The sequence below is a fragment of the Hippoglossus stenolepis genome, chromosome 10 (genome assembly GCF_022539355.2).
Source record: "Hippoglossus stenolepis isolate QCI-W04-F060 chromosome 10, HSTE1.2, whole genome shotgun sequence".
Lineage (NCBI taxonomy): Eukaryota > Metazoa > Chordata > Actinopteri > Pleuronectiformes > Pleuronectidae > Hippoglossus > Hippoglossus stenolepis.
Genome location: NC_061492.1, coordinates 24,404,091 through 24,428,131, shown reverse-complemented (window position 1 = coordinate 24,428,131; position 24,041 = coordinate 24,404,091). Strand labels below are relative to the sequence as shown.

Below are 24,041 nucleotides of genomic sequence, written 5' to 3'. Positions count from 1 at the left end.
AAAAATTCATTTCAGTCTTTACTGGGTTAGGGTTAGGGGTGGCGGTAGCTGTGACTGTTGTTGTTGTAGCCACAGAGGGTGAAGTAATTTGTCAGATAACATGTACAATCTGTATTGTCATGGTCACAGTTGCCATTTGTGACCACTGTGAGCTCTGTAACACCTCAGACGGCCAAGGTGGATCTCAGGAAAACACCAGTCTGCTGGATTCCAATGTAGCAGCATCACAAAAACAGAGCACTGACCTTGACAACAGCAAAACAATTAAAAGAATTGAAGCGACAAAATAATCAAAAAATGTACCATAGATTCAACAACTTTCTGGGTCTGCTGCCGTAAGCTGACATTCCGGCACAAGGGTGTGGTTGTTAACAGTTGTTATACTCATTTGTTGTGGGGCTGTTTAGGTCAAGCATTTGGCTCTCAGGTGTCACTGTGTGTATCCACTGTGTGGTTGGTAGTACCACGGACAGTTTGAGGCAATCAAATAGGGGAAATAGAGGAACGACACAGGTTTGGCTCAGTTGAGTGACGCATAGTGGCTTGGATTGGTTAATCTTCATTTTTTTTATTATCTTCAATGTCAATTTATCCAGAAAGGTCACATGCAATATGATTTCCCTGGGTGGGTGCTATATTATCTATCGGTGTCTGAGCTCCCAAGTACTCAGTGATCAACGCATCAGACAATGGTGATATTGAAAATAATAAATCTCAAGAATACATGTATACCAAAATTGGTTAAGCTTCAAGGATTTTTGGACTAGTGTCCTTCCTCCTGTCTGTGCTGTACTACAGTGACAAGGACTTGCACAGCCCCTCAGTCTGACGTGCAGACTCTGGAAGAATCTTCTGAACTTTAGCCAGGGGCAGGGAGAGGATGTGTAACATGTGAAACCATGTCATTGTACATAATAATATATATTATTATATATATATTTATATTTATATATACCGAGACGTTAAAAAAGGATCCAATGGGAGTTTGTTGAAAAGGAATTAAGTTCACAAGCATCAGTTAATCAATTAAACAGTGTGTGTGTGTGTGTGTTTATATGTGTGTTGCAAATAGCTATATGTTCTACTTCCTCGTGTAACCCCACTCCTAATATCCTCTCCATCCTATTATTTCATTAAAGGTGGCCTTTGGAGTTTTTTGTAAGCAAAGAAAATTCTGTTCACAGTGAGTGTTACACACCAAATCGCCTCTTTGGAATCAACTTCCTGGTTTAAATCACTGGTGTTTAGCATCCATGTTCCCTCATGTCTTCTTCTCCCTTGCCATTGTTGGTATGTTGCTGCCTGTTACCACCACCTGTTGATCAGTCCTTATGCACAAGCTTGAGACAAACAAAACCTATACCCACTCATATAAGTACACTGCTCCATGGTACCTTCAGGGTACCTTTAACATTGACCTGCCACACTGGAATGTTTTTATTGTTTTTAGTTAAGACTAGTTCCGGTTGAAACATTACAGTCAGACAACTCACGTTCAAACGTTTATTGCAACAGTAGAACAGGTTTAGTGTTTGGCGTCTAGGCTCCGACTTAATCACCCCCCCCCGATATGATAACACAGATATGATGGGAGTGATGAGCAAATACTTGTAACCCCCCCGTCGGAGCCTACAGGTGGATGCTGGGGTGGTGGAGGGGCTGAAGCAACTGGTAGCAATACTCCAGTAGCAGTGCGAGCAAAGGGGGTGATGGTATTATAGATGATTGTGGAGAGTGAGGTATGTCACATGATGTATGTCACATGATTAGAGCAGCGCAGCTCGAGTTGGCTGCCTGAACTAGCTCGCAGGGTTCGCTTCATTTACACATTTTTGATGAATATTTAGAGTAAGACTGACGTTTTTATCGAACCTTTTCCTTCTTTCACTTTGTGTTTGTCATCTGTAGATGTAGAAGTAGTCTCACCAGACATGATCACAGCAGCGAACCAATTAGTCCTTTATTATAGTAATTCATATAAAAAATATCATAAAATGTAAATAATGCCAAGTGTCAGAGATTGGGGACTTTTTCTCTCTCATTGGTCATCAACATTTTTAGAACATCCTTCAAGAGCCACACAAAATTATCTAACTCATATATCACACCAAGCCCTGATCCAATTGCTTTATCTGCTTCTCTTTGGTGAGGTGACTGATGTCAGATGATAGGGATGACAATGATTCCTTAAATAAACCTTTGGTAGTGCCATTGCATGCAACACCAATAATTCCTCCCTCAAAGTCAGTATATTTTTGTCTGGAAAGGACAGCTCCAGGCTCTCAAGATGGTTTATGCTCATATAATTGAACATTTTCTGGAATTATTCAATGAGGTCTTGACTTGAATTTTTTTTTACATTTCTCAGTTTTGTGCTCATGTGTTGCATATTCCTCAATTAAGTGTCTAAATTGCAAGCTAAACCTAGGACAAGGTATCCCAACATAAGTAAAGCTCTACTCATTGCAGAGTGCCCCTGGAGCCTCGGCAGGTTAATCCAGTCATGGTCTGTACCAAAGCAGTGGACGAAGCTATCCACGTTGCCAGCCTTGAGACCGCTGGCATGACTGATTGAATATTGGAACAAAGTATCATGTTGTCACAGGGACTGACTTTAACCTTACTTGAAATATGGCTAACATCTCTTTATGCACCGGGATTTCTTCCACAGAGGCTTCCATCCTCTCCTATGATGGCAGCATGTACATGAAGGTGGTGATGCCAATCATCATGCACACCGAGGCGGAGGACGTCTCCATGCGTTTTCGTTCCCAGCGAGCCTATGGCCTTCTCATGGCCACCAACTCCCAAGACTCAGCCGACACACTCAGGCTGGAGTTGGATGGGGGTCGCGTCAAACTCACGGTCAACCTAGGTATCGTATGACCCCCACCCCACCCAAACCATCTGCCTCCACACCCACATCCTTCACCATGAGATGGTCTACTGTTGAGCAGTGACCTCTCTGTCCTTTCACTCCTCTCACTCTCTTTCTGTCTATCTTCTATCTCGTCTTTTCATCACTTATTCATCCCTATGTTCCCTTAAAGGTTCCTACCAGCTTTAGAACATAGATAAGAGAGTTTTTATCTATTGCATGGGTGTTAATGCGTTTTGTGCTCACAGATAACCACGGACTGCTTCCTGAATACAACTATATACTGGACAACAGCTTGGGCTATACCATCATAACTTATATTATTTCAGTGGTTAACAAGTATGGCCCATCTTTGAAAAAGACAAACCATAGTCATATCCATGTTCTTATTTACAGAACTTTTGAGACAGTCACAGCACAATAATCAGAATACATGTTGTGATGTAGAGATAATGGGCTTTAAAGTCTAATCTCTAATAAAGTCTTTTCAAAGAACAAAGTGTGCTGAGACTTTCTAAGAGGTGACCTCCACCAAGTATGCCCTCTGGTCTTCAGTCCATCATTCTACAGGACATTTGGAGAAACCATTCTTGTCTTTCTCACTAACCTCATTTTTCAGTCTGACATGAAGTAATTTCTCTTTCATCCTCCTGTTTTTTCTGGGTGGTTGTTTTCTTTGCTGGCAATGGTGTCTATTATGAAAGTCTATGCTTTTTTTTTCCAGTGTTATGTTTTTACGTTTTCCCCCTGCGAACTTCATTTTCCATCATGCTTTGTCAAAAGATGGTATTCACCCCTTCAAAGGCCTTAAGCCTGCGGCCCGTCAGGTGAACAGCCCGAGAACAGAGCCCAGCAAAACCTACAGCTGGCTGTGACCCCAAATACTTCCAGTCATAATATGTAAAGAATAATACAATGAAAATGTAGTTACTTTATATTTTGTGTAAAAAGTATATCCAGTAAATATCACAAAATGTAAGAATGATACCGATGTTAGCAGACGTTAGCTTGTTTGCCAAAACATGGCTAGATAAATTCTAATCTGAGTATATTAATTCATGTAAATCATACCCTAGATTAATTCAAAGTGTTTGCAGCTCAAATTGGTCTGTGCCTTTATAATTTCTTAGCCAAGGTTAATCTGCGTGATGTTCTAAACAACCTTCTTAATGTGTAAACACAGATTTAGCCTCTGATCCATCCATAGGGTTACACTTGTTAGCATAGCATAGTACTCCAGATGCAGTGGTTGGGGTTCCTGTGCCTCTGCATGGTGCTGGTGCTGATTGGATCGTGGCTGTTTGCTCCCACTTTTCTGTTGCGGTTGACGACACATGAAACCACCAGCCACATGGCGACCAACCCTCACTGTCATTATAGCTACATACAGCTGTTATTCTGGCCCAAATATGTCATGGTCACACTATTGTCTTACAAATTCAAATTGTTGCTGAAAGATTTACTAATATGATTTGGATTTGCTAATCAAAGATCCATGGCTCTAAAAAGAATTGCGGCTGCCACCTTGTTGGTGCAGAGGCTTTGGAGCCGAATATTTAAAAACTAAATCCAACAGTCAGTGCTGGGTTGGAAAATTCATGTAGCTGGTACTACAAGTGGCCATTTTAGTGTAAATACTGTCCCTAAACAATTCATACATTTGAAGTCTGGTACAAGCTCTAAAAAAGCATCTAGCACAATTCTATGACAAATCCAGCAATTATTGTATGCACTATTAAATGCTTGTTTTGGAAAATGTAATATGTACAATCTATTTCATAATAATATGGCATTGATTTAAATATACGTATCAAAATGGCCACCTTTCTGCATGTGTACGTCCCCGGAAGGGTGGACTTTTTGTTTTTGGATGTCTGCAGCAGTAACCTTGAAGGATGCAATTTCATCTGTCATTTATTCTTCCCCATCTAGACTGTATCAGGATAAACTGTAACTCCAGTAAGTTAACACTCAAGTTTCATTTTGCTTTCTATGTTTATGATCTGTTGATGGTTTTTTACGAAGGAAATATGTGTTTTTTGTTTCTTTTCTTTTTTTTTCTTGAAATGTGAGTCACCACTCTCTACCTTCTCTTAAGCCTATCGTGTGGAGGATGAGTATGAGTTGGTTTGAGTACCGTTAGCAGAAAAAGCCTCAGTCAAATGGAAGGAATGGTGACTTACTTTAATAATTAGTTGTATCTTGACGTCTTTCTTTTAAAATCAGGCACTTTATTTTCTACCAATAGTTCTGATGTCCCATTTACTATTTATTCTCAAAAAAACAGAGCCATTCTTACATCATTATGCACTGTATAGTAACAAAATACACTATATATTTTATTTTGCTAAAGGAAATCAATTGTATTTACACGAGATGACATTAAGTGATTCAAATCTGAGAAGCAGGTTTTTGCAAATTGTTCAATTCAATGATATTTAGAGAGAAAATGGCATTGTATGTCTTTGCTACTCTAATACATTTGGTGCCAATATCTGAGACACTTAATTTGAATAGTGTATTGACGATTTTAGTACTAGTGTCCTTCTACCTATTAATGTCGGTTATAATTAATTAATAATTAGTATAAATTATTAGAACATTTGAATGCACCAGTAATAAGTAGATGAGACGCTACCTTGTTATGTTTCAAGAGCCCAAAACATCTACATCAGCATGGAGCAGTATTTGTTTAGAAGACTAAAGATGAAAAGGTGACATACAGTTTTTTTTTAAATCTGGTAAAACAGCAGTCCAGAATGAGGGTAATAATTGAAAGATATTTGTTATAAACTTTACCAACTTAGCCAAAGCGCATAGGAGCAAACAGCACAGCATTTCCCCCTTGATGAATACAATTTAAACTATCAGTGTACTTAATGTGTCTTATGCAATAAGACATCACACATGTAGGAATCTCATACAGTTAGAAACTCAAGGTAAACTTATTTGTTTAAGAGATAAAACATTGGATGATTAAGAGATGATGCACACCAGATATGTGCATTCATATTCTCAGACCAAAAACTCATCCAAATAATCACACTTTTTTTACTCCTAAAGGTCCAGTGTGTAAGATTTAGTAGTAATGTTTTCAATAGTGTGCTTCATCTAAATTGTACAAATTGTTGTTTTCTTTACCCTAGAATGGGCCCTTTATATTTAAATACTTTAGATTTACATCAGGAGCGGGTCCTCTCTATGGAGGCCACCATGTTTTTTACAGTAGCCCAAACTGGACAAACTAAACACCTTTTGAGTTTTTTTTTACAACGGAAGGTTACCACAGATTGTCTTTCATGTTTGCAAGAGGAGGGTTAGGTGAGGGGTATTCAGCTGCAACCTGACACTTCAACACTAGATGTCACTAAATTCTACACACTGAACCTTTAAAATAATTAGGGATTGCTTTTTAGATCTTTGCTTTTACATCAGTTATTTTAATTCAAAATAATAAATAATCAGTAATTACAGATCAAGAGGCTGAAACTTTCAGTTGATATATAAGAGTAATTTAGTTAATTTTACCACTAGAAGTGCACGTACAATCAATACAACCTTGTGAAACAAAGAAACCCCAACATTTCGATTGGATAAACTTACAATCCTAATGTAGTTACATGTGAGCTTTGTAGGGAAAAAGTCAAGAGATTTCAGTCAACAATGCTGTTCCATCTGTGCAGACATGTGCACATCACTTATCTAAATTGTCCCTGTTGCTGTGTGGTGCCTACAGTCAAAGGAAAGAAAAGGATTACTGAACCTTTTTTACGGATTACATTCAGCAAGTGAAAGACAATTGGAAAGACTCACGTTAGAATCATTACAGTTTCTGCTTTTATTAATGCCGATATTTGACAGACAATACAATCAGGTTTGTAATACTTGTGAAATTGTAGAACAATGTGAAAGAGGCAAAAAGTGGCTGTATAATTGGCCCCAATGGCAACAAATCCAACACCAGAAACTTTCATATCGTTTTTTGAAATGGTTATTTGTAATGGATTTGAAAGGCTCGACAAATATATCCTCCTGCCAACTGAACTTCTCATTAGGAAACACTAAAAATGAGATTAGTGAAAAGTCTTTCCAAATCAATCAGGATTTTGAAACACTGAAAAATGGTTATTTAGTAGCTAGTATCTAACCTGAGGGCTTTTTAAACAATCTACACATTTCTGTATTTCCTGTCAGCAAACCTATTTAAGGTAACATTAGATAATAGATCAAAAACATTTGGGAATGGCTAAGACTAAAAGATTTAAAAATTGAGCATGTGTCTGAGTGGCTACATTTAATATAATGAGAAAAAAGATGGAAGGAAGGGAAGTAACATTAAAATAAAGTCTTTCATAAGTAAATGTAATTTTTCCTACCTTTCCTTTCAAACTATTAAAGAGCCATTACTCTGTTCTGCAGCGTAGTGGTCAGGTTTATTTTATGAGAATGACTTTATGTCAGGGGTGTCAAGTAGTTTGTATATTTTAACTGTATATTTCACTGACTAAACCAAACCTCTGTTTCCTGAAGGCGTAAGAACTAGTTAGAAAACTAGTTTGCAAATCTAAAAAGCTGGGTGTTTAAATTCTGCCATTGATTCCAGGCTGACTGGTGAGGAAACAAAGGTTTGGTTTTAGCCTCATGTCCTGTGTCTTTAACTCTGTGATTGACCATTGTTCTCAGGCAAGGGACCGGAGACCCTGTATGCCGGGCAAAAGCTCAATGATAATGAATGGCATACAGTGCGTGTGGTGCGACGCGGAAAAACCTACAAGCTAATGGTTGACGATGATGTAGCAGAAGGTACTTAACTACATCAACTCGGATTGTGCTTGACGAATTGTACTTATTTTTTTCTTTCAAATAGGTATTGCATCATACTGTGGTGTGTTGCCATAGAGACCGCCAGTATTAGTATGTAACTGCTACAAAGAAAACATGTAGACATGTAACTAGAGCCCGACCGATTTGTGAATTTGTCCATAAAAGTCAGCTGATATGAGCCGTTCACAGACATATCGGTATCTTCAGGAGTTGTGCAAGTGTAAATTGGAAACCAGGCAAGAAAGTCTAGTTGCCTACGTACACTTGTTGAACTCCTGAGGTTACCATGACGTGGATGGCTGAGAATCTTCACAGATACGTTTGCCAATATGAAAACCTTTTTTCAAAGAATAAGCAGAAAAGATGTGCACTTATGTTTACATTTTAGATTCCAAATATTTATTTTATTTTATTTAATTAATTAATTTATATTCAGTTGTTATTTCTGTTCATATTTCTAAAATGTGTATGGTTAAACAATAGAATGCCAAGCCAAAAACATCTTCTGAATCTGTAGACATTTTTTACATGCACACACACACACATACACATCAAACAATAGATAGATAGATAGAAAGAGAGAGAGAGACAGACAGACAGGGAAGGATGGATGGATGGATGGATGGATGGATGGATGGATGGATGGATAGATAGATAGATAGATAGATAGATAGATAGATAGATAGAGATGATATAGAGATAGAGAGATAGAGATGGATAGAGAGATAGATAGATGGATAGATCCACATCAGTCGGGCTCTATATGTAGCCATTAGTGACAGTTTGCATCCATCTAATTCTGCCAATGTAATCTTTTCCTTGAATCAGCCCTTTTGTGTTAGTGTCAGACAGTGTTCTCTTTTCTTTTCGTTTTTTTGTCTTTCTTTTCAACCCATCCCCTTCACCCTCCCCGTCTCCAGGCCAAATGGTGGGCGACCACACTCGTCTGGAGTTCCACAACATTGAAACGGGCATCATGACAGAGCGTCGTTTTGTTTCCAGCATCCCATCCAGCTTCATTGGTCACCTGCAGAGCCTCAGGTACATTCTCAAGTTTTACAATTAATGATTCTGATTGCAATTAGATGACAAGCTAACAAATCCACAGAGAACTGCCACCCACATTGTGTTGCTCTCCAGGATTCTTTTGCCCCTTTTGGGTAATCTTTTTGGTTTTACAGCACATTTGCTCTTTGGTCCAGTCCCAGAATTCTGTCTATGAACAGAAGACACATTTATTGAGTAGCTGGTGTCGAAAATAAGAAACTAATATATATATTTTTTCTTAGTTAATGGGGAAACCAGAGTGCAGAGTTAATAGTGAACTTGCATTTATACAAGATGAATACTAATGTTGCACTATGCCTCCTGAATATGTAAAGTCAAATGTTTAAACATTTATTGAACATAACATTTGAAAGACATATGATGCATTAGGCAGTGTGTTTGCTAGCTTGGTGTGGAACTCTTCTGGCCCCAAATGGCTCAAAGACTCTGTGGAGAGTATCTTACCAAAGGGTCCTTATCCAAACATTTCTTTACTTTCTATTATCCATGAACAAGATCTTTAGAACCTTATATATAGGAGAGTAATTTTAAACCTGTTCCTTTCCTTTCCACAGATTTAACGGCATGCTCTACATCGACCTATGCAAGAATGGTGACATCGATTATTGCGAGCTCAACGCCCGCTTTGGGGTCCGTTCCATTATTGCTGACCCTGTCACCTTCAAATCCAAGAGCAGCTACCTGAGCCTGGCCACCCTGCAGGCCTACACGTCCATGCATCTCTTCTTCCAGTTCAAAACGACCTCGCCAGACGGCTTCATTATTTTCAACTCTGGAGATGGCAATGATTTTATCGCTGTAGAACTGGTTAAAGGGTAAGTTTACATTTTACTTTTGAACTACTTAAGACATTTTGATATACTTGATTTATTGTATTAAAGTGTCTATCTCCAGTATTTTTATTACAATGTATGAACTGATAATTTCAAAATGACTGTATAAAAGGAATCATTTGTAGTGTTGAAGTAAGAGAAAACCTAGAATTGAAGCAGCAGCTGCCATAAACTTAGCAGAGCTTTTTTTTGTACGTTTACGCTCAGCTTTCCAGCCCAATCCCTTTGTTCAAGCCACAGTAGACACATTAGAAAGACTACAGCAGTGGGAACAGAGAGTGAATATTGGACTTACATTCATCTTGTGGACAGAGAAACTCCAAGTGAATGATAATGTCGCTCTGTAACTACTGGATGAGTAAATAAGTTCACCACATCAACTTGTTTCTACTGCCCCCATGTGGTCAAAAGGAATAATAAATAATAATAAATGGATGATGTTTTTAGGTGCTCTATTCTAAGAGTACCATCACAATGAGCACTGATTGAGCTTAGTCATGCCAGTGTTCTGCATAATATCTGTTACATGCTGTTACTGACTATTCTAGGTTACAACATTTATTTAACTGTAAAGTTTATATGATGTGAAATCACATGTGGCCAGTGCATCCCCCAGGATCAAACACAATTCCAGGGCTGCAGGTTTATGAACATCACAAGTAAGAAGTTAGAAGGCTGGACGTTTTTTTACACAGCAAATATAACAACTCAACAACTTTTCTGTTTTGCAGATACATCCACTATGTCTTTGACCTCGGAAACGGGCCGAACCTCATCAAGGGCAAGAGTGACAGGGCACTGAACGACAACCAGTGGCACAATGTGGCTATTACCCGAGACAACAGCAACACCCACACACTGAAAGTAGATGCTACAGCCACGAGTCAAAGCATCAATGGGGCCAAGAACCTGGACCTCAAAGGTATCAAAGGCCATTAAACTGTCCACATGTTTATATCTCACTATATGCACTGCTTTCAATCAGCCACATTGGTTTAAGTTGTTTAATTGCAAAAATTTAAGTCATTTCAGAATTTCTTCTTGCTTGAGTATGAGAAAAGCCTGTTGGACTTAAATATTATATGCAACTAAACTGCAACAGCAAAGTAATTGCAAAAGGTTTGTTTTTTATAAACATAATGATAAATGCTGTTAATATACGTAAATCACAAATATATTGTTCTGCAATTGTCTTACATTTTACTGTGTAACTTCTAACATTTGATGATTATTATTCAAAAATAATTTGTTCAAGAAGTGGGAGTTACAGTTATTTCACATATCTAAATACATTTACAATTTACTCAAAGAAATACATCAAAATGTATTTTACCCTGACAAATAAAAACTGCACAGATCTGTAAGACATTGACACTTACAGAAAGAATGTGTAACATTGACATATTAATATAAGATATCTCTATAATCTGTCTTTTGCCCCAGGTGATCTGTTCATCGCAGGACTGGGTCCAGGCATGTACGGCAGCCTGCCCAAACTTGTGGCCTCCAGAGAAGGCTTCCAGGGCTGTTTGGCATCAGTGGACCTCAACGGTCGCCTGCCGGACCTCCTCAGTGACGCCTTGTTCCGCAGCGGGCAGATTGAGCGTGGATGCGAAGGTACACCGTCCCTCAAATCGCAGCCTGATTTAGACTACTACTACACAAACGGCAACTCAAGCTCCGGCAGCCCTTTCTTCTTGCTCAATGCAAACAGTAGCTCCACAGCCCTGCATCCATACGGAAGTCCCTCCCTCCTATTAACTGTGCTTGTTGCTTCACTTACCCACTGTTAGAGTCAGGCCAAATATCAAATACCTCCTCACCCACACCACCACACGTTATCGGCCACATTGGTCGCCTGCTAACAGTGCCGTCACACCCAACAACAGAGCAGTTTTTGCCAGTGTAGTAACATTAAATACTGCCAAGTGCTTCATTTTTATTTCTCATGCTTTGTGCAGTTTTGTCTCTTTTTTTTCAGAATTTTGTGAATTTTTAGATCCTTAAATAATATTATAATTTCAGAATCTACTGCAGAGCTTCTGACAAGTTCAGGTGTGTTGATACAAAGATATGTGAATTCAATTGATTGTACAAAGATATATAAACATTAAGAGCGAGATTTTGCACTTTAAAAATCCTTTTATGGCAAATCTATGGCATATGTACTTGACTCTTGACTAAGCCCTGCCCCCTTAGTAATGGTTGCTTTGCCTGTCAAGTTTCCACTCTAGCACTGTGCATATATAGTTTACAGTGATAACGTTGGCACCAGAGATTTCTTGTGAATTTAGAAACAGTGGATCCTCGCCAGGGGTAGATATCAACAGCTTTTTATTTCGACTGACTATTTTAATGTTTATCATTCAGACTCAGGTTCAAGATAAAATACAACCCAACAAAGAATAAAATACATACAACTTACAAAAAATATATACATATGTCTAACCTTAAGGACAAGTATACCAATGCTTCCACAGCTGGGAGCATGTAGTGCATTAAGTTCATATTCAGAGTCATTGAGCCGGGAAATAAATTTATACAACTTTTTCTGGTCAAATGACACCTGTCAGTGGCAGATTTTAGGAATGTCCTTCCTGCATCTTCACCAGTTAGTGATTTATGATGACATGGAAATATTGGATCATTTTGAAATTAAAGATTCAAATCTTGAATATTTTGATGTTTACAGTTGCACTACATTTCTTAAGATATTTTTGGGCTTCTGCCCTTTATTGACAGAAAAGTGTAGGGGTGAAATGTACTGAGAGAACGGGGAAGACATGAAGACATGCGATGGAACCTCTGGCCGCTGCCAGTTTGCTTACATAACTGCTTACTTTAGTTTGATACATCAAGAATTTTGAGGCAATATGTTTCACACTGACATATCAGAAGAGTTTGTAGAAGAGGACTCACCTGTAAGTCTCAGGTAAACTTCCTCGACCCCAGTAGGACTTAGCTGCTAATGTTAGCCTAAACTCTGATTTGTTTTCATCAGGGACTGCCTGGTTTTACACCGCCTTTCATTTGGTGGATGTGTCAATTCTGAACCGTCTTTTTCCAACATGACCCTTTAATCCCACAAAATAATGTAGCTAGCTAACACAATGTCTATATACCTGAGCTGACCTGTCACGCGGAAAGCTGTGCTTACTTATGTTAAGCTATCGCTATTTAGGGTTGGGGTTTAGAAAATGGTCAAATACAGGTGCAAAAAGATAAAATAAAATATATTCTAGTGGTCATTGAGCCAGGCACTCTGTATATAAATATATATATGTATATGTATAAAGCATAATTTAAAAGGTCTATGAAGAGACCTACCTCACGGCGGCCATTTTGAAATGAAACAGTTGTGGATCACATCAATGAAGGTTTTGTTGTATTAGGGAGTTTTAATTAGTACCACCTGTGTTTACTTACTGTTTCCTATCAAAATGGCAGCTGTGAAAAAAAGCCAGTACATCACAGCTGCATTAGAAGTCTGTATCAGTCCATACCTGAACTCCAGACCAAACGGTTTGTTCTCAAAGCAACACTTGCCAAATTTCCAGTTGTTCATGCATTTTATGAAACTTCATCAAAACGGGCTGGTGAAACATTCCTTATGATCAGCAGGTATCACTGTTGTGTCATATCCTTTTTAAGGTTCAGGTTCAGCTTCCACAACCTGCTCTTGTTTGCATGGAAGTCATTTTCTGTGTAGTTGTGTTTTTTTGTTCATATGTCTGCCATATCATTCAGTTGGGCATTGACTTTATTGTATGCTTTGAATTTTGTTTTATCAATAACATAAAGAGCCCCATGTTAGACAAATGAATGTGCTGACATTTCATTTTAATCACAACAGAAGATAAGCTTTTATCTACTGTATGTCGTCCTCGCTGTGACAATCTGAATGGGGTTGATAACAATGTTATTCCCTCTACTGTATGTACTACAAGAAAGTAATGGTTGATTCATTTAATTTTCAAAATAAAATTTCATCAATCAGTTTGTTGTTGTCCATAGCATTCTAATGTCTCATGTGTTCCTTTGCTTTTTTGTGTGTCTTTTTCCACTGTGTATCATGATCAGTTGATTATTCATTAAAGCTGTATTGCTATGCACTGCCTGTATTTAATGACAGAACTTTCATCAAATAGAATCGATTTACATTTCGCCCAATCAAAGCCCATTATTGGTTACTGAGTCTGCAGCTCAGGTTGTGGCAATACATTTCTTCACCACTAGGTGGTGCTACTGCATTGCTGCTCCTATTTCAGATCAGTGAATTCAATCCCAAAAAATACGAGTTGCCAATAATGACGGAGATATTCCAACATTTTAATTTGTCACTGTAAGTTCTGCAACTCCATTCCTTCCTCCAACTCATCATCAGATCACATGAACAGCTCCTTTCACATAGCAGCTTGCCTCATATCACCAGGTAAGTCTCCACTTCACACATTTACCTGATTTAAGTTAGATGAGCCAGGTAGATTGATCTATGTACAATTTAGAAGGGAAATTCCTCATTTTGTATCATTCAAATATCAATATATTATCCTGGTATCATAGCGTCCTGAAGAGACACTACACAAAAAACACACCTTAGGTTGAAAGCTACAGTTATATATTATATTATGTATAACGGAGAAGTACATTTTTTAAAAATAATATAATATTATAAAATAATATTAAAAATATGACACTATCAACACAATATTCACAGTAATCAATAATAACCATTAATCTCCACAGCCCTGCCTTACTTTCCAGTCTGGCCAAGCTGTGACATTTTAGCCAAGATAATAGTTGAAAACAGTATATTTGTCATAGTAATCTCAGCTTCACAAGCATTTGAACAAAGTTTCCAAAGACGAGGCTTGAGGCTTGTTCTAGAGTTTTAAAGCAGAGATGAACAGATGAATAGCAGTGAAAAACAAATCCTGTGTGAAGACCCATTTTTTCACAAACGACAAATGGAGAAAAAAGGAAAGTAAAAAAAAACTGACACTTTAATTCAAAGTGGTGATTTAATGAAAGCCCCAACTGTTTGTATGATTAGACACAACCAGCAACAAGAGAAGATGCGTAGCTTTGAACACATTCATATATTTGGCTGAAAATTTTTTTTTGCAAATCCATGCTAACCTCACAGTCGCTAGGTCAAAGCACTAATGTTATGTTTTATTTCGATTTTTGACTATGAATGTGTCAGATATGGTTGGCAGGGCCAAAACAAGAGCTAGTAAGAGTTTTAACACAGCGTCTCTGAGCTGGCTTTACTGATGCACTTATTATAGTTAACCCTCCAGGTAATTTGTAAAATGTTATAACCAGATCTGTGTGTGTTTGTGTTGTGTGGTTGTGTCGATGGCTGGACTCCCACAGGTCCCAGCACCACCTGTCAGGAGGACTCCTGTGCCAACATGGGCATTTGTATCCAGCAGTGGGAGAACTACACCTGTGACTGCTCCATGACCTCCTACACTGGCACACAGTGCAACGATCGTAAGTAGTGACACATGTGTGCTTGAGTTGCTGACACCACACCCATGAGTATAGCTACAGATGCAAAGGCACACAGACCGCACAACCACTCCAGCATGCACAAATTCAACATGACAAAAAGTCACTTTGCATTAAACGTGTCAACGACTTGATTCTCTTCTGTGGCCTGCCCTGTGTGTGTGTTCGCCTGTACGCCGACAGCTTCATGCACAGTTGAAATTCAAGACACCCACAGTGAGCTGGGAGGAAATGAACTGATTGTGAAACCATATTTGACACAACCAGGAAATGAATCTCAAACAATGTTAGCTAACACTAGTAGCACCTTGTCACAGAGAGTATTACCCTTGTCTGTATTAAATCTATTAATATATTAAAGTTCCTGCAGTCAAACATTGATTATACTTCACAGAGTTTCTTTTTGAAAAACTAGCTTCTAGTCACACACTAATCATAGCTGCTTGGATTCATTCAGAAAATGTAGTTTAAAGACGTTTTGAATAACAATAATTCTTTCCTGGTGACAACATGGTCAGTCAGTTAGATCTTTTTTCTTCTCGTGTGCAGAGTCTAGGTTTGTGATGTTTTCTCTCACTGTGTGACGGACATAAACACTAGACCTGACATATGTCCACACATCACACAACTGAACCAGGTCGCCTGTTTACTACATTTTTATAAATATTGAACGTATCACATGTCTAAATTGCACCAGAATTAGCACTTTTTTAATATATTTATTCTACCAGGGTTCTGCACAAATGGTGGCCCTGATATATTTTCTTTTAGGCCCCTGCTTAATGTGCCTGGAGCTAAAAAACTGTAAACTATATTACATATACTAATAAAGACGTTTCCAGTGTCCTTTAAATGCCAGACACAACAATATCCTGTAAATACCTAAATATAATATATGAGAAAGATGTGGCCAAATGAGACAAATAATAAAAAAAGATTCCAGTTAGACACTACATTAGCTGCAATGCTGTGATCAGATTTCTATGTGGCAAAATTAAATCCAAAACATAATGTCAAAATTTACGGCGAAAGATAAGAGGAAAATAAAAACATTTCAAAACATCTTTAAAAAATGGTGGAAAAATTCATCTTTAAAAACTTGGCAGTCTCCTGGTTTCCTTAAAGCTTTCTATCTGACTGTTTTTGAGAGAGTGCGTGTATATGTGAGTGTGTGTAAGAGAGGCGAAAGAAGAAGTAAGGAAACGATCCAAGTGTCTGGGGAGAGAGTTTGTTATGAAGGAGTTTGTTATGAAGGAGTTTCTTAAAGCGTCTTTAACGGCTGTTTGTGTGGCTGCTCTGTTCACTTTATTTCTCTCATCCTGCTGCTAAGGAGCAGTGTCATTGTGCATTCATGACCACACCTACAGTCCTCAGTGTGAGTTGGATTCCGAGGACATTACATTGTAAACTCTCATGTTGGGGAGAGCACTTGTCATTTCCTCTTTATAACAACAGCATTAACAAATTGGAGCCAGGTCAAAGTGCGGTGCCCACATCTGATGAACGCACACACAGATGCACACAAATACTCACACACACACATAAACTCACACATACACGCAAACACACTCACACATCTTTTTCAAACATTTTTAAAAGCAAACATGCATGCAGACACACACACTTCTCTGTCACTACAAAAAAACACAGAACAACTGTGTGTTTGAAGGCTTTGGAAGCAGCTACTGTGTGTCACATTGACATGTTAGTTTTAAGGTTCAGCCGCAGCCTAATGGCTTCTGAACCACATGTAAGTATCCTAATCAAAATAAAGTCTCATTCAGAATAAGGCCAATTGTCCGAATATTGCTGTCAATGTTAACATAGACAGATACACTATGTGTTGATTAACTGCACATGTTCTATCCTATGAGGAAGAGACCCCTTGTTCTGTATCAGAGAAAAAATAAAAAAGATTCTTGGAACTCTACATAGTTGTGTATTCGGGCTGGCAGTGTTGCTATTTTTTATGATTAATTGAGACTATTTCATTTGGATCCTCTTCTGGACTGGTCATACATTATCATGGATGTAGTCTTTAAACTGGTGGCTTTGGCTTAGGGGTAGAGCGGTTGTCCTCTGACCAGAAGGTCGGCGGCTTGATCCCAGTCTTCCTCATCTGCATTCCGAAGTGTCCTTGGGCAAGATACTGAAGCCTGAATGGCCCCTCATAGAAAATAATTGCCGCCCATAGACAAAACTGTACTGTAAAGCACTTTGAGTCGTCATCGAGACTGGAAAAGTAAAACATAAATACAAACTATTTACCATTTTTACTGGAAAAGTGGGCTTTCAAACACAGAGTATTATTCTACTGATGCAGGTGTATAGATGCACTTTCTCAGTATCATCCTGAAGTCATGTTAAAACTCGGCTTCTTCTGCTCTCACATCTCTGTCTCCATGTCATTCAAAAATGTGCTGAAAATTGAAAAATCACCATAAAGTCACATCAGCACAACTGACAAAAGGAGATGGGATGGTGTTGTCTAGTTTCCTCCTCATGTGGCCTATCGCTGTGCATTGTGCACTGTGCTGTGCAGACTGACTGACTGTGGGCCTGTGCCAAGTGCTATACTTTGACCCACATAACAATTGAGAAAATGGTTTGGACAAAAGAAAACATAATTATGATGAACACATTTTATTGTATATTGTGATGATGCATAAATAAAATAGCACCACAAGCTAAAGCATAATAGTTCTATGAGCACAAACGGTAACTGGACATTATAAGCATCACACAACTAATGTTAAATAAGGCCTATTGCACGTTTGTTGATAAAACTGAGTCCAGACTGTGTGTATTCGTCCAATATAAAAAGCATTAGAGTGACAGTTACAGTTACTGCAGAGTGACAATGCTGAGGACTTGCACCCTATTTCATCTAAAACCCAAGGAAAACGCATAATGCGTGTACACATATTTCTTCTATTTATGCCTATTTTGTCAGGTAGAGTCTGGATTTTAGGTTGAAAATGTTGGAGTAGAGTCTGTACCATTATAAAAAAGTAATTGTTTAAAGCTTTGGTCCATCCAAAGGGCTTTAAAGATTCAGCTCTGAGCCCCTGATCTCATACCATTAGTCCCCAAGACCTGCACCAGCATCTCAAACACACATCCACCTGAAGCAGCTGTAGCTCTACTTTCTTCCCATGAGGAACTGGTGACTGGGTGAGTTGGTTGTAGGTGCACATAAAATGTGAGGGCCACACTTTGCAAATAACTGTGGGCATGTAGGAATACAGTAAATTGATGTTTGTAAAAGTAGTTGTGAGAAGTTTTTAGCCTGTATCCAGTTAATCAACACTGTCCTCTGTAAAGAACAAACCTGTAGGTCGTCAACACAGCAGCTTTTTATGACCTGTACATATGTTTTACTGTTAGGCGACCTCTTGTTGCCATATTAAATATCACAGGAGGGTTAGGTGATGTTAGGAAGTTTCTATTTCTTGAAACATGTGATTAGCCCTCAGGTTAACTACCAATAGGTCATCAATGTATGTGAAGGCTTTGAGTGGTTGGGATGAAACTATCACAGCCATCCACAGAGCAGTCACGTTTCTGTAAATTGACTTGAAGATCAACTTTTTCTTGGCCAAAGGTTCTGCAAGACACACACACACACACACATACACCCTGTATACTCTCTCACACACACACACACACACACACACACACACACACACACACACACACACACACACACACACACACACACACACACACACACACACACACACGCCATCTGGGCCACAGCAATGATGAAACCCTGTGTCAACAGACAGCTGCCTGTTTCAAAGGGAGATCTAAGTGGGTCTGTCTCTGTGCGTGTGTGTGTGTGTGTGTGTGTGTGTGTGTGTGTGTGTGTGTGTGTCTGGAATACATGCGTTGTGTTACTGCCACAAGGCATGCATCAATCCTTCCAAAACCTCCTATAGACTGCAGAACCGAAATTGATTTCAGTTTTTAAAGTGTTTCAGGTTTACTCATTTTGCCTTCTCATCCACTTCCTGAACAGTGAACTGTATTTCCACTAAGGCCACAGTGTTGTAAATATCAGCCTTCAGCTGTTGAGCATTCGACCTTGGCAGCAGCAGTGACAGTGTTCTACCAACTGAGATACATCTGAAAAGCAGCACTGTGTCTCAGCCTCTTCAGTAAACTAACACCATCCTGGGTTACTTGATTAACTATACCAATAAATGTCTCATTAGCAGGCCCATTGCCGGGTCAATGATCTCACTTCAGATGAATGCAGGATATTTAAAGAGGCTGGGGAAAAGACAGTCTGTTCAACAGTCAGGAAAATAGAAAATGTCCCCTCACACTCTCTTGATGTCAGCCGTAGAAGTGGTTGGTTTTAGCTCATGGTTTTGAACAGAGCACTTTTACAGGACGGTTAAGTCTCAGTGGTCATATCATTCCGGGAGCAGCAGGTGGATACAGATCTGATAAACCTACAGCCACCTGCCCGCAAGTAGTCACATGAAGAAAATGGGACAATTTGAACATATTGATTTGATAACTTTTGTAAAAACCAAAGGTCGTTAACTCAGTGAAGATGATGTTACGTTCAAGTTTTTTATAGTGGACCCAGGAGCAGACACAGACATACTCTGGCAGGGTTACCATGTTTATCAGGTGAAGGGAGGCAGACAGAGCAGGGGAGCAGGCAGGTCAGTGCAGTGCAGAGTGAATGGCTGGTGGCTGGTGGCTGGTGGCTGGTGGCTGCAGGGAACTGGTGAGCAGGCTGCAGTGCATTGTGACTGGCATGGAGATCCTGGGTGCAGGGAAACAAAGTATTCGTTTTTTCATTGGAAACATTAGAGATCAGCTAGAATAAAGGCAGAGAGCATAGCTATTGTGGTGGAATGTGATCAAACTCCTCTGCACATGGAGTCAGGTAAGGTTGAACACTTGACGTTGCTCTGCTCGTGTGTGGTGCCTCCTCTACTGCTGCTAGCATGTGAGCCCACAGATTTGTAATAAGGCAGTTAGTGAAAAAGTCGACAAACAGGTTGATTTTCTGCTCAGGACAGTTTTGCTTGTTTTTTTTTCATAACAAAACAATGTAACACTACTGACGTACTTTCCTGGTAGATCAAGAGGGAATGAAATAGGCAAAGCCGACAGTAACCGCCCTCTACTGGATCCGGAGATAAACTGCTTCAGAGGGTCTGATGCTCTTCTAGACTTTATATTTTGAATTTGAATGGGTCATTACAGGTAGAATACAAACTTTTCCCCTCATATTCTGTTGAATGTTTAAATTTTGAATAAAAAGTGACAGCCCTATTGTGAACTGAATGTCTTCTAAACAGGGTCAGAATCAGAACTATATGGGCAATAGGTGTACCAGACCTTCGTTATCATGGTAACAAGGTAAACATATTTGATCACGATCGTGAAGCCTTTTTAGCTACAAGAACTACTTGGCTAGGTTTAGGAAAAGCCAAAATTATAACACTGATCTCCCCTGTTCTTGGCAACTCATCCCTCCATTCCAAGCATCCTCCAAACACATTTTGGTGCACTTTATATTTCTTCACCTGACTTCCTCCTTTGCTCCCATTTTATTCACTAAAGTCATTAAAAGTCACCTAACAATAAAATCTAAGTAAGCATTGTAATACTTTGCTCTCACAGACGATCTATAGGGGTAATTTTTTTACCGGAGGACAGTCTCTTTTATTCCACATAGCACACAACTAAATTATGACTATTATGCTAAATGTAAATGTGAGTGTTAAATCAAATATAAAGCCTGTACAGTAGCAGTCCAAATGAATGCTAATACATCTCAGTCCTACATACATCAATCTGATTGATGCAGCCGACGTCGGCTGCATAGACTGGGTCCTCCACAGGATGTCGCCTCTGAATTGAGACACAGCTTCACTGTGCTCTACCTGAGTGTTTGACTCTTTGGCCTGTTTTCTGGACTTTGGACTCGATTCGATTGCTTGTTTGGACTGCTTTCTCTGGTTCCAAATCTTGCCAGTCTCATCATTCTACAAGCCTTGAACCTTTTTTCTTTACAATAAAATCATTGGACTACATTAGTTTGGTGTTCTCACTATTTAATGTAAATGGTTGGTTCTGATACCAAGCTTTGTTGAGGGTATCTGGATTAGTGCAGGACAGGGGTCAGGAGAAAAAATCCCTGTCCAGCATAAACTTGTTTGAAGATGGATGTTCTGTTCAGTCTAGGCTGCTGGTTGTAGTGTCTGTGGTTTGTCAGGATGCCTCACTCATGGCCCACTAAGTGCAAACAAAAGTTGTACTTTAATGCTGCTGTTGTGGGACATATAGAGCAGGAGGGATTCTTATGTTTGAGGGAGAAAACCAAGATGCACTGCAGACAGGCATGCTCCATTAAAAGGGACTGGACCTCCCATAGAAGCACCAAAGGTTTTTGAGTTAGTTGTGGTCTCAGAAAACGGGTAAATAACCATTAGCATTCCTAACACTGCAATGAATGATATAAGAAATACATTGAATCTTGTGTGTGCGACTCTGGTCAGTGTGGCTGACCTTTTCTTCTGTGAATAATGCATGCAACATGATCCACCTGAGGTGGACACCTCTTGGAGCTGGAGCTTCCATCCATCATAAGTCTGTCGCAGAGCTTATGATGAGGAGTTTGACAAAAGATGAAGAGGTGCAATAAGAGAGTAAACGACCTCCCAGGTCAGACCAGCAGCCGCTGAAATATGGATGTGAACGCAGCGCAGGAAATACAGCAGGGTGAACTCAGCTAAGAGTGTTGTGGGGCGCAGTCACGTGGGACTAGAATGAAATCGTTTATTATTTTTTGTGTTGGTCTTTCTGAACAGAAAGTGAATGGGAGGATCAATCATGGATATGCAGGGGGAAAGAGGTATTGCCAATCGAGATTTATGGCCCAATTGATTTATATGACTGAATTCAATTAAATTCAATTAAAATACTGAGGCAGGGGGAAAGTAAGCACTGTGTGCACTGGGGAAAGAACCATAAAGTCTGTGCAGTACCTGACTTAGTCAGTGAAGACAGTCAGTGTAGTGATGATGATGGTGCAGGTAAACCACCATCCTACAGATAATGTTTGAAGTAGCTTAGTAGAAACAGATGTGTCTGCAGATGTCCCATTAAGCACGTCCAAACTAACTGTGGATGCAGTCTTTACATCAGTGCACATATATCAGTTGCAGGAATTCTCTCAATGTTGATGAAAAGACATGGTCAGCATTTCTGTTTATTTGGATTTACTCTAGAGCCCTCTCTGTCAATGCAGTAGTGTGTGTTACATTTGCGTGTCTATAAGGGATGCACCCTGATCCAAATCTGCTACCTGCAAAAGCACAGATAATGTAATGGAAGCAAATTCCTTCTCCCCAAAATTGTTTGTTGTTATTCAGGAAGAAAACATATATTGCTCCATGACTAACATGTCTACGGTGTATCATCCATTATGTCCCTTCTTATCAGTTTATATCATTGCAAATGGACACAGGATAAAATGTCCATTGTCTATTCATGGCACTTTGATTGTACTAACTAGTAGTTTCACTCAGTAAACATTATTAAAAAGTGAACGCTGAGAACAGTCTTCAGGGAATCTCCCACATCTTTTAAACCCATGCAGCCTATACGTCAAAATGAATAGAACATACAGTTTAACTGCTGTATGTAACCTAAAAGATAAATCATTTTTAATAAAAAAAAATTACATTTGATCTTTCAGTCCATATCCATATCTTTGAGGTGTGACATGATGTGTGTAGCCAGGTTTTTTTTATACAACTTTGACTTAGTACCCACTTACAACTAATAGAGAGCAACAGGTTCAAGGGACAACAACAAGCTATCTGATTTGTAGAGATAGTAATGGACTCACCCAAATTAAAAAAATGCAAATCAGAATCTTTCAATTTATGGAACTTTTTTTCAGTTTCTGTTTGTTCAATGTACCCCCGTTAAATGGAGGCTGCCAGAGTTAAAAACAAAGATAGAGAGAGTGAGATGTGGATAGAGCATGTGGGAATATGTTTTGCAGTTATTTATATGCCCATATTAAATCTATTTTATCCTCTCAGGCCACAACAACCATTGCCAATAAATAATAGAGTAGAAAATACATTTGCCCAACTTTCTGCCCATTTCGGCGTTTAACCATGAGATGTCTCTACATCACTCGTACCGATGCATTCGTATGAAAGTATTACTGAAAGTATTTTCTTTCACTATTCATATTTACAAGATATGAACAGGGTATTGAAGTGTTATTAATGGTACTGTCATTAGCTTAGCATTTTTACCACCATCAGCCATCATTCAGCCAGTGACTGCATCCAAGATTCTACCAATATTTTAGTATGTCTTAAACACTGGTTTGGAACCAAAAGTACAAGAATTTCAAACTACTTACATGGAAATATTACAGTATGAATGATGCAGGCAGTGAAGTTGTGACAGCAACAGCAACATAAAGTGTCCCTCCTTAGAGAGTGTAAAGTAACAAAACAGCTACCAGCCCTAAATTCCAGGCATTGGTAGAAGAATCAAATCTTGAATATCAAGGAGCTTTTGTCACACAAAACAGCTGAAATTAGTTTTGCACTATAGCCGTTAACCAGATCACTCATCACACCAATCCTTGACATCTTTACAAGTGAATTCCATCAAATACTATCTTTGCTGGAATTCAGTGTTGGTATGAACATTTGGCGTGGTAGGTGTGTGTGTGTGTGTGTGTGTGTGTGTGTGTGTGTGTGTGTGTGTGTGTGTGTGTGTGTGTGTGTGTGAGTGAGACGGGGGCGGGGGCGGGGGTCTTTCCGGATTTTCTTCGCTGGGCATTGATTGGGGTGGGCTGGTCACAAGCGAGTGGTCTGGCAGACGATAACAGCAATCAGCAGGATGACAGGGAGTCTATTTTC

General features: G+C 39.1%; 1 protein-coding gene across 6 annotated transcripts in view; it reads left to right on the top strand.

Annotated features, from left to right (window-relative positions):
• nrxn3a (neurexin 3a) overlaps positions 1–24,041 on the top strand; it is a 182,444-nt gene that overhangs the window by 113,214 nt on the left and 45,189 nt on the right. For 5 of the 6 annotated variants that reach the window (XR_007033016.1, XR_007033015.1, XM_047341757.1 and 2 more), the window contains exons 11-18: positions 2,672–2,875; positions 4,811–4,837; positions 7,562–7,681; positions 8,623–8,743; positions 9,325–9,585; positions 10,335–10,525; positions 11,047–11,220; positions 14,983–15,102. Coding sequence is in view for 4 of the 6 variants with exons in the window: in XM_047341757.1 (XP_047197713.1) it covers positions 2,672–2,875; positions 4,811–4,837; positions 7,562–7,681; positions 8,623–8,743; positions 9,325–9,585; positions 10,335–10,525; positions 11,047–11,220; positions 14,983–15,102 (1,218 nt within the window). In the remaining 2 variants the exon portion in view is untranslated. The remainder of the gene's footprint in view (positions 1–2,671; positions 2,876–4,810; positions 4,838–7,561; positions 7,682–8,622; positions 8,744–9,324; positions 9,586–10,334; positions 10,526–11,046; positions 11,221–14,982; positions 15,103–24,041) is intronic. The other variant, XM_047341759.1, reaches the window with a different exon arrangement.